At 29.0% G+C, this 11064-nt stretch overlaps 1 protein-coding gene across 1 annotated transcript; it reads right to left on the bottom strand.

Moving 5' to 3' along the window:
• Positions 1-9979: 9979 nt before the first annotated feature.
• Positions 9980-10976, bottom strand: LOC106386100. The gene has a single exon (XM_013825995.3). It carries the CDS (start codon positions 10834-10836, stop codon positions 10207-10209), a length of 630 nt encoding a protein of 209 aa, XP_013681449.2. The 5' UTR covers positions 10837-10976; the 3' UTR covers positions 9980-10206.
• Between the last annotated feature and the right edge of the window lie 88 nt (positions 10977-11064).

The following is an 11064-nucleotide window of genomic DNA, read 5'->3' as shown; positions in this document are numbered from 1 at the left end:
TTAGATTTATAGTAAATCTGTAGAAGTCGGTTTCTACATGTTTTAGAATTAGATTAATGTGTAGATTTTGATTTCTAAGAACTTTAGAATGGTAGGTTAAGCGCGGAATGTGTATTCTACATATTTGTAGAATACTCCTATTTACGTAGATCACGTATTCTAAACATTGTAGATTCAATGAAAAAAGTAGATTTCGTTTTCAACTTCGTAGAATGTCATTTCTACTTTTTTTAGAACATAATCTGAAATTTATAATTTTAACTTTTTTATAACTGGAAAATATACCATTAAGTTCATATAGGTATTTTAACAAATGTTACTATTTTTCCAAACTTTTTTTGTTTGTAAAACTATTTATTAAAATTATTTTCATAAATATTAAAGGGTATTATAGGAAAATATGACACAAAATATAGATTAGTCTAAAGGGACATAGTTACTATTTTTTTGCTCAAAGAAAATAAGCACATTCATGACCAGGGGCGGAGGCAGTGAAGGAGGTGTGGGGTCAGCTGACCCCACTACTTTTTAAAAAAATATTTTTTTTTATTTAAGAAAATTTGTATTGACCCCATTAAAAATGAAAATTTGACCCCACTAAAAATATAATTTCACAAATATAATCACAAAACATTAAAGATTGAAGATAACTTAAAATTATATAAATAATATGTTTATTTTATTTGTTAAACATTTGATTTATATTAATTTTAGCTTAAATTTCAATAAACACGTTTTTATATAAAGTGTTAGTTACATATTTCAATAAAGTCCAAATTGTATTAGGTCCAATAACTAATATTAAAAAAAAGTTTGAAATTAATGAGTGAATTTGAAAAAAAAGATTTGTACTTCTTTTCTGGACAACGCAAAAAGGAAGAACTCTCATGTTCCCCAAGCAATTTTTGGATATTTTTTTCTGACCGAATAATTTTTAAATAAGTTTTTTTTTTGTTATACACTCTCCACTTTATTTTACCAAACTAAAAATGATTATGATTTAAATTTATCAGTTAACTAATGGATCACTTTTTGAATCGGCAAAAAAATATCAGCCAATTAAAATGGTCAAAAAATAATATTAATACAATATTGCATCAGTAATGAGTTTCTAAAATTTTTATGATTTGTTTTTTCGAAAATATTTTAAATTGTAGTAAATAATTATGATAAACAAGTTTTAAAATATGAATGATCATAAAGTATATTTATAGTTTTTCTGTGGTTATAAATTATGTATTTGGAAAAAAAAAATTGATCCCGGTACAAAAACTTTCTGGCTCCGCCACTGTTCATGACTACAACAGTTTAACATGAAAAAGTGATAGAACAAATTGAAAGGAAAGAGGAACAATATCGAGTCACAAAGCACGTGATGCATGGGTTTTACATAAAAGTACTTTGTCAAAAAAGGGTTTTACATAAAAGTAAATAGTGAAAAGAAGATATCAAGAATTGTTAATAACGTAAGTAGCCAGCTATTTAGTATTTTGCACACACAGCCATAAGATTCAAATACAACCAGCAAAAATGTTTTTATCTTAATGATCGGATTTGTGCTTAAGCCAATCGCAGATTTTATGCACGTGTAAAGCATTTATTCTGGGTATCAAAAGTTTCAATTCAAATACCTAATCAATAAATAACAACTCAAAGCTTGAGTTCATTCGATTTTGGAAAGTCATATTGTACGATTTAATCGGTCGACGTACAGTAGTTTTGACTGAAACGGTCGACATCTTTTGAATTTTCTAAAGAATCATTATAGTTTTCTAACCCAGAAATAAACTATTAATTTTCTTATTTACGATATAGATTTCATCTCCAAGTTGAATCATATGTACACATGCGCAGACACTGACACAAATGTACATAAATTAGTATATAATATATGGAAAACATATACATAGACTCTTTTTTTTTGCCACCATATATAGAGATTGATTGGTTAGGATATAACAAGTATTTTCATCTTTAATTTCTATCTACAAACATAAAAATTATAAATCATACTTTATCTAGTTTTGAAGATAAAATCAATAACTAGATATTTTTTACAACCATGTTTTTAAAACAATATTTAGTGAACTATAGAAACAAAAAAAAAATATTTTATTAATTATTTTTATTATTTAATTCTTAAATTTACAACACATATAGCAACATAAAAAAAATTAAACAATAAATTTTATAACTAAAAATTTTACAGCTAAAAACTAACCAGTCATCAACATAAGCTTTTGATAAGACAATATTCCTTCTGTTTCATATTAAGTGTTGTTTTAGACTTGTGCACATGGATTAAAGAAACAATTAATTTTGCATGTTTTTATATAAAAACACAATTACCTATACATCTAACCATATTTCAACTAATAGAAAAACAAATAACAGAATAAAATTAATAAATTTTGCATTGAAAACCGAAAATGATATTTATTTTGTAACAAAAAAATTTCTCTAAAACGACACGAAAGAGAATGAGTAATATTTATCGTATGATTCCCATAAGTATAAGCATTTTAAATTTTAAGAGTTTTAGAAAAGAAAGAGAGAAACTTACAGAATTGACACACACAATCACACGTGTGCCCCCGCATTTCTTTTGTTACTTCTGGGCACTAATCGCAATCATTAATTCTTAAATGGTGATTTGATTATGTTTGCATGAGGACCGCACATGGGTTTAATTAGTTATTAGTTGTGCTGTTTTTATTGAGACCGTTGACTATATGACACGTGAGGCTAATAGGCACACGTGTCTTAATTTTGGCGGCTGTTTACTCGGAGAGATTATTAGCTAACGGAATTTTATTTTTCTTTATGTTTTGCAACATAACTCCTTTCCTTTGCCAATATTTTCTGATAGTCCGTAACTTATTTTATGCATTCATTAACTCAATATAATTTTAATTCGATACTATAGTTTCCTAATCTACTACTTCCTCTGCTTCATAATATAAGTAGTTTTTAAAATATTCCCTTACTTCAAAATATAAGTAACTTCAACATTTCAATGTAATTTTATATTTATTAGATATTGTATGACCAACTAAATTATGTAAATATTTTCATAATTAGTAATAACTTTTAAAATATCAGTGTTCTTACAACTATTTACATTTTAAAATATTATGGGAAATAAATTGTTTTAAAATAAAATTAAAAACAACTTGTAATTTAAAATTAAATTTTAATGGGTTTTGTCAAATTGGTATAGCTATACAATTTTTACGCCTATTTTTGTTATACATGTAATCAGCCTTTTCTTAGATAATCAATCCATATATTTATAAGAATTCATTCAATACTACTCACGCAATATTGTTAGTGATCTATATCTTACGAACATAATTTTAATCCAAAATTTATAATATAAAAATGCCGATTAAAAAATAAGCTACCACTAAAATGGCAATATGTTTTGTATAGTTTTGATTTTTATATAAAATTTTTTTAATTTTAACCATCAAATACATGCAGAATAAACTTTAAAATAAATTAAACATCGAGTCAGAAATCTTTGTAAACATCTATCCAAATTAATTATGAAATTAAAATAAATTCTAAAACTAGGAATACTGAACTAAATTGAAAGATCGAGTTTATAAATTTTTAAAAGAAAATATGATTGCCACATGTCTAAGGAATCCTAACCAGTAGACTTGGAAGTTGAAACAAAGTATACACTCGATATTTCAAACATACAATTAACAAAATGTGACAATAAGGCCTAAAAGTGCGTTATTTTTGGTATTTTCTTATTTTTCAAAGATGAATCAGCAATGAGTTTAAAGCCATAAAGTTTGACTCGTTAATTCAATTATATGAATATAATCCCATTTATCAATGTGGAGCGATGATTCAGTAACAAAATGTCCGGTCCTACCTGCCTGGCAATGGACTTCGTCTCATTTTTGCGATCAAAACTATAAAACAAGTTAAAGCTTAATTTCTCTTCCTTTTCTTTGTTTTCCTTTTGACAGTGCTTTAGTGGGAATCATACGTGGTGTCTCTTCAGTATATAGACGAGCAAACATGTAAACCACCTTCATTTTTTCTTTTAATTTACAATATTTTTCATAGTCAGGAAATATTTTATATATAAACACACTTTTACGCAATATTGGTCACTTGTGAGTGAATATAATAAAGAGCATGTTGAAAAATGTATAATGTAAACTCTATTTTAAATCTTCATGCTTCTGTTTGACGTGAATTCGAATCTGCGTTGGAACGCTAGTTAAACTTTATTAGGAAATTTAATCAGATGATGATAAGGTATTAAGGTGCTGCATTAAACCTACGTTTTGGTGAATCACATCATATAAAAACACAATAACAGATTCGTTGAACTCGTATTTTATGTTTAAATCAAATCAAGTTTAATTTTGGTTCATTAATCATATATGCACATTATTATAGGTTTTTCCGTTACCAATAAATTTTAGGTTTAAACCGATAATCTTCAGAGTCATACGACCAAAAAGCCTCAACAATAGTCTCTGATCATTTTGGCTATTTTTCTTCAAGTGCGATATCGTTGTGATGAAGACCAAACAGTTTCTTGATTTGATTAAAGTAAACATAATTTTAATTTTATTAATACCGTAAAATTGGTCCACAATGGCAATTAATACCATGATTGGCCAACCATATACTAGTTTTGTTTTAATAGTATAGAAAGATAGTAATCTTCTAAGGACAATAATATAGAATAATGTAATTAACTAAATAAAAAATCTTGATACAAAGAGATTCGATCATTTTTAATGATGAAGATAAGATTTTGATAAGATTTGGAGGGGTCGATATAATTTAGTCTCCTCTAATCGTTTTGTTCGAAAACTAATGCTCGACGCTTTTCCATATAACTGAGTGTAATGTATAGTGCATTATGTTTATATAACAAAGACAAAATCAACGTTAAATCAACGAGATTAAAAAAACAGTTTGAACCCCCTTTGAATCTTTGGATTGTTTATCAATGAAAAAAAAACAAAAACATGGTTTTAATTATGTATCGTTGTTTTACTGTCAGGAAATGTATTTCTATGATGTCGTAAAATATCGAACACATGTGGTTATAACCAAGACATGCGCTCCTATGATTCGACCGTCCCCTAATAAATATTTTTCTCTCATGTAAATATACATGCTTTTGATTGTCTATGTATAAAATTAATGTTATATGATATCTAGAGTATCCAAATTTACTGAAAGATCTTAATTAATGAAAGGCTAATGAGATCAAAACAACATGGGTCAATCGAATTGGGACCACTAATGAACTGAAAGTAATTAAAAGATATCTTAATTAATTAAGATCTGACGAATATTACTACTAATAATAATTACACAATCAATATTTTCATAATTATAATTGAGAGTTGACTTGAAAGGCATATTATAAACTTATTACTGCATAACTTAGAAATTAGTTAGGGTTTAATAATGAGATAATTGAGAATCTAATGGTGCTGAAACTGTTAGCTCCCCACACGGGCATATTTCAATTCAACCAATACAATATAATAGTTTATTACATTTTTGGTCAACAAGAAAAAGATGATAGTTTCTAATTCCGTTTAAAGCAGTATTATTAAAATGTAGAATTTAATGATTTAAGACGTCAAAGAAAATAGTATTTTAATAGCATTTTCAAGCTGTATATAGTATTGGGCTGTAAATTCACTGTGATGAAGACTTAGCATTAACTTTATCCTCCATTTGTTTCGAATTGAGTGAATGGACTAACATTGAAATCCTTAAATCCGGCCCAACGGCTTCATAACATGTTGGGCTGCCACAAAAATAAGATGTTGGACATAGTAATATCGTTGACATTTTTTTTTTGATAACCCACGAAAATAAGATGTTGGACATAGTAATATCGCTGGCATTTTTTTTTTGAGCAAATTAGCTTAATATACTAAAGTTAGTGGGATATAATAGAATGGGGGAAAAATAATAATGATAGGGGATGAAAATTGGTGAGAAATAGGATATGGAGTGCAAATATGATAGATTTAGTGTGTAGAAAATACAAATTCTTTTTTTTTTATAACCACAGTGTTGATCCTAAAGGCTTTTTACGTCCAAAACTAATCACTACAAGACTCGCATGATTCACATTTTCTTACCACCTAAAGTGCTGCTGATAACAAAGAAAATCAAACCCAAAGCGGTACTCACAGTTGTGAGCCATTTACCACTGGACCAAGATTACTTGGTTATAACACGAGACAGTGGACCAATTTGTGTGTGTTTAATATAAATACTAAAATATGCTATACTAAAGATATACAGTACAAATAAATTATTGAATTTGTTTTCTTGCAGGTTGTAATATTTGAATAGATTAGGGGAGAGATTAATTATATGCTAGATCAATTTGGTATTATTTAGCCTTTGACCAAGGTATATTTGATCATTTGAAGGATTTTAAACTATTTTGGTTCGCCGCAACTTTGGTGTATATAACAAACAAAAGATAATATTAACTGAGTCAACCTTTTGCCCGCTTACTTTTTAAAAATCTATTTTACTTCAATTTTTATCGATGGAAAATATCAAAATTAATGTACAATTCATATTTTTACATTTTAATTTATGTTTTAGTTTTTAAATTTAATGTATTAACTAGATTCTGACCCGCCCTTTCAAAAGGGCGGGTATATTTTTTGTTTTTTTTTTAAAAAAAATTAATTTTTATATTTGTATTTTTCTTTGTAATCATATTTATATTTTTCTTTGTAGTTATATTTGTGTAAAATAGTTTTTAAAATTATTAGTAAGAGGTTTTGTGAAAATCGGCACCTATAGAAGTAATCCTATGTTATCCCTTATCATAACATACTTACCCTATATTGTGATTGAATAATGTCAATTACTTTATAGGATACATCATTTGTAACATTTAAATTTCAAAGTTTTGGAAAATGGTATTAGATTTGTTTACATATGATTTATTTTTCTCTACATGTGTTAAATATTTTTTTGGTAATGAAAATTTCTACATATGGAAGACGATATGTTTTGCTAAAACCCATATTTGAGTTAGCGGACTGGACCAGCTGGACTGTGACCCGCTCTTTTAAGCCGTTCAAGATTGTGCTAAAACCAGATTTAAATTAAACTGACAAATCTAGTCATAAATGGGTCAAACTCATTAAAATTGGTGATTCGATTCAATATCAAAACTCGGTTTCTCGAATTCAAGTTAAAAATAAATAAAACGTGATTTAAAAAAACATAAAATTTTATAGTGTTTTCTAATATCTATCTAAATAGATTAGTCTCATCATATTTTTATATTAATTTTTGAATTTTGAATTTTATTTTTAGATTCCAACTATAATATAAATTTTTATCAAAATAATTTTATGATTGCACTTATACATATATAGCTATTTAATTTAAAACTGAATTAAAATTTAAAACCCGTTTAACCGGTTTGGCCATTGATCCATCTACAATGTAGAGTAAATGTCAGGAGACAGTTTTCAAAACATTGTAAAAAATATTAAACATGGTAACATACATTGTTTATAATTTTGTATAAAATATTTAAATCTAAAATTCCAAGATGCTATTTTGCTAAATAATCTTTTTTAAATAATAAATTCTATTTTAATTTAATAGGATAAGAAATGTTTTCATTTTTCGCTGATTTCTCTTGTTATTCCTGCAGGTTTCAGTCACAATATAACGAATCTAAAGTATACATGTGATTATAAGCTTAAAATCTACAAAAAAAAATTGAGTTCTTTCAGTTTTTTATTTATTTCTCAATTAACACCAAATCACCATGGTTCCTGACCACTCCATGATTTTCTGGCGACTAATCGGCTGTCGAGGCCGAGTTCTCGAACATGACTTTTTTATAAAACATCTGAAAAAGGGTAATAAATTTTTTTATTTTTGGTCGATTACTTCGGCTTAGATGTTTACGATGAGTTACTGTAAAATGGGTTTTATCAACCCAGTTCGCTAAGCTGGTTTATCAAATTAGATTACATTATAACCATGATTTTTCAGAAATTAGTATACCTCATTTGTGTCGGTGGGATTATCATCATTTTCTGTTCACAACACTAACATTTGCTCAATAAGCGTTTAGTGTTAGGATGATGATGAGAAATCATGTGTAAAAAGGTTATCAATAAATAGAAGTGGTTACTGGACAGAGAAAAATAACTGCTCTTGAAGGATAAGATCATGCCTTTCTCAAACAAAAAAATAAAAATAATAAGAGCGTGCATTAGTATTGAAAGAGGCTAGATTCGTTTAATATTTAGATCAGTTATAATTTAAGTTGGACACAACATATATCAATAGGTCATGATCCTAATTTAATAGTATAGATTATATTTTAAACATCAATTTTTAAATAGAAAACTAAAATATAAAGCATTCAAATGTGGAAAAAGTATTTTTTTTTTAAGAAACACTTTAAATTTGTACTCTAATCAAATAACTGGACATCTAAGTAACTACCTTTCTAAAACAAAAATTTATATGACTACATCTATATTTGAGTAGATATCCAAGTTTTGTTACAAATTTGTATGTATCACACAATAGTGGAAGTGACCGTTGGTGATCCAGTTGAGGAGCTTAGACGAGAAATAATAGAAACAGGCGGGCTTTTAGGAGAAAGCAATTGGCAGTGACTATTGTGGTTAGGAAGGTGAAGCCTGTTGTTGAGAAGGCCAAGCCCAAAAAGGTTTCAAAGGAAAGATTTGGGCTCGAGTGGTGATTGCGGTTTGAACGGTGCGGGACAAGCGGTTCAACTGCGGTACGATTTTAACAGTTATAAAAACGTATAGATATATGATATATGTAGAGATTTTTGTTAATGTTAACTGCGGTGCAGTGCGTAACGGTTGTAAACATTTAAAGCCCTTGTATCTTCGATTGTTGTGTACTGTGACAAAGGACATAAATCGAATGGTATGCAGGATACATTAATCAGGATAACAAAATAATTAAATAATAAAAACACTCTTAAAAGAATTGTAGAATGATCATAAACACACAAAAACTGGTTTACTGTGTTACTGACTTTTTCTTCTACTTCTGATCATAAAACTCTAATTATATAGTGCATATATTCATTTTCGTTCAAATTTGATTTGTTGTAAGAATATCTAATCAGTACTTTCAATGATGTGTGATTTTTTGTCAAATAAATTTAAACTATTTAAATAAAATATTTGTACTAAAAAAACAGGGGGAAGTGAGGAACATATTAATTTTCCATGTATCAAATATATTATATGCTACATTTATTTTACGACTATACAAATTATATACTGTATAATATTCTTGGTATTTAGATAAGATTTAACCGGTTTCAATTGGACACACTACAAGAATTCATTAAAAAAGCTAAGGACTGGCGACTTGGTGAATGAATAAAGAGATAAGACGTTAGGTGTTTTAATACCTGAGAATCACGTTTTTTCAATAGGTAACATGTCGTAATAAATTGCCTCCACCAGCAATTTTTATATGAAGTTATGAACCAAATTGAATTTTTCGAAGCGATATAGTTGCTCGATGAACAACTTGAGAGCGACATTGTAACTTAATATTTTCTCTTCTTTTTTTCCCTCAGTTTATACAAATCTTTACTGTTTTGTGCCTGCTTAACATATCAAATTATCATATAATATATACTTATTTTTGTTTGTGACAGGAGAAACATACTATCTACGTTGTATTAGTTCACTAATGCTATTCAATATGTATTCTGCATAAAAACAGAAAAGATAGCACCTTTTTTATGTCTCAAAATCATTCATTAATTTGATTAGATTTACTTCTTGGTTAAAATATGCGAGTTAACTCGAGTGAACGCTAGCGTAAACTGCTATGCGACATGGCATGGATGATATGTATATTTTAAAGTATTACAAATGATTACATATTGTAATTAATTTATGAGAGAGATGACGTTATTATGGAATTGATAGACTCACCAATATAGTATTTTTTTTCACTATGATAAGAAAATATATACACAGCCATGTTTACATATTTTACCGAAGAGACAAACATAAGTCAAATCGAAGTATACAACAACACTCGAAGGGAAATATATCTAAGAAAACTTGAAAATCACTGTTCCACTCAATATTGCCCTTATTATTTCATTTGTGCATGAGTCATGAAGCAATCTTTGGTCACTAAAGGCACGCATCACCTAACCCAACCGTCGTGGTACGGCGACTCTAACGCGTTCCCCATCTTCTTTTGCAACTTAAGGTTCTTATAAAACTTCTTTATAAACTCCTCCGCCGCTTTATCCACCACGTGATCATGGTCTCCTCCGTCGTCTAATGGAAACGGTGAATCCGTCACTCTCACCGCTGGAAACGCCATCAATGGAGACTCTCCAGCCGCTACCCCCACCATGGCCGCCGCATTCGTGTCATTCTCTCCTAACAACTCAAAAACCTTCTTAACCGCTTCCGTCACCGCGTCTTCTTTGTCAATACCGCCGTGGACGCGGCGTTTGCGTTTGCACCTATAGGCAAAAGGATCATTCGCTGGGGTGGTACTGCAGCTGAACTCGTAGTCACGGACGCGTGCGGATGAGGTAACGTCAGCGCCGCCAGTGAAGCTAGAACGTCGGCGGCGGAGGTTAGTGATGGCTTTGTTGCCTCTCTTGAGCATTAGGTTTAAGTCAAGCATGAGCTTGTTTTTGACCGTACCGGTTTTCAAAACGCAGAAGACGATCCGCACGACTTTCCAAAGTCTCTTGGCTGCGACTTGAGCGTTTTGTTCTATTTCTGTGTATAAGTCTCTCTTTGGTATAGAAGCTTCCATTTAAAAAAAAAAATTTCCTAGAGGATATTATATTTTTGTTCTTCTTCTTTTGCTCGTCTGTAGTCGCACTCTTGTAATTTTGGGTTGCAATGGAAGAAAGAAGTTGAGCGTATTTAAAGGATAAGGAAAATAATATATTTAATATAAAAATGAAAAAGGATATTGTATATGATAAAATAAATGTAAAGAAAGAGAAACAACCTAAAGGCTAAAACCACAACTTTAGAC

Source organism: Brassica napus, chromosome A3, assembly GCF_020379485.1.
Source record: "Brassica napus cultivar Da-Ae chromosome A3, Da-Ae, whole genome shotgun sequence".
Lineage (NCBI taxonomy): Eukaryota > Viridiplantae > Streptophyta > Magnoliopsida > Brassicales > Brassicaceae > Brassica > Brassica napus.
Note: the sequence above shows the minus strand (reverse complement) of the source record. Positions and strands in the feature narration are given on the sequence as shown.

Bases quoted from the DNA above. Each gene is read 5' to 3' on its own strand.
- LOC106386100 (XM_013825995.3), bottom strand. From the start codon at position 10,836: ATGGAAGCTTCTATACCAAAGAGAGACTTATACACAGAAATAGAACAA.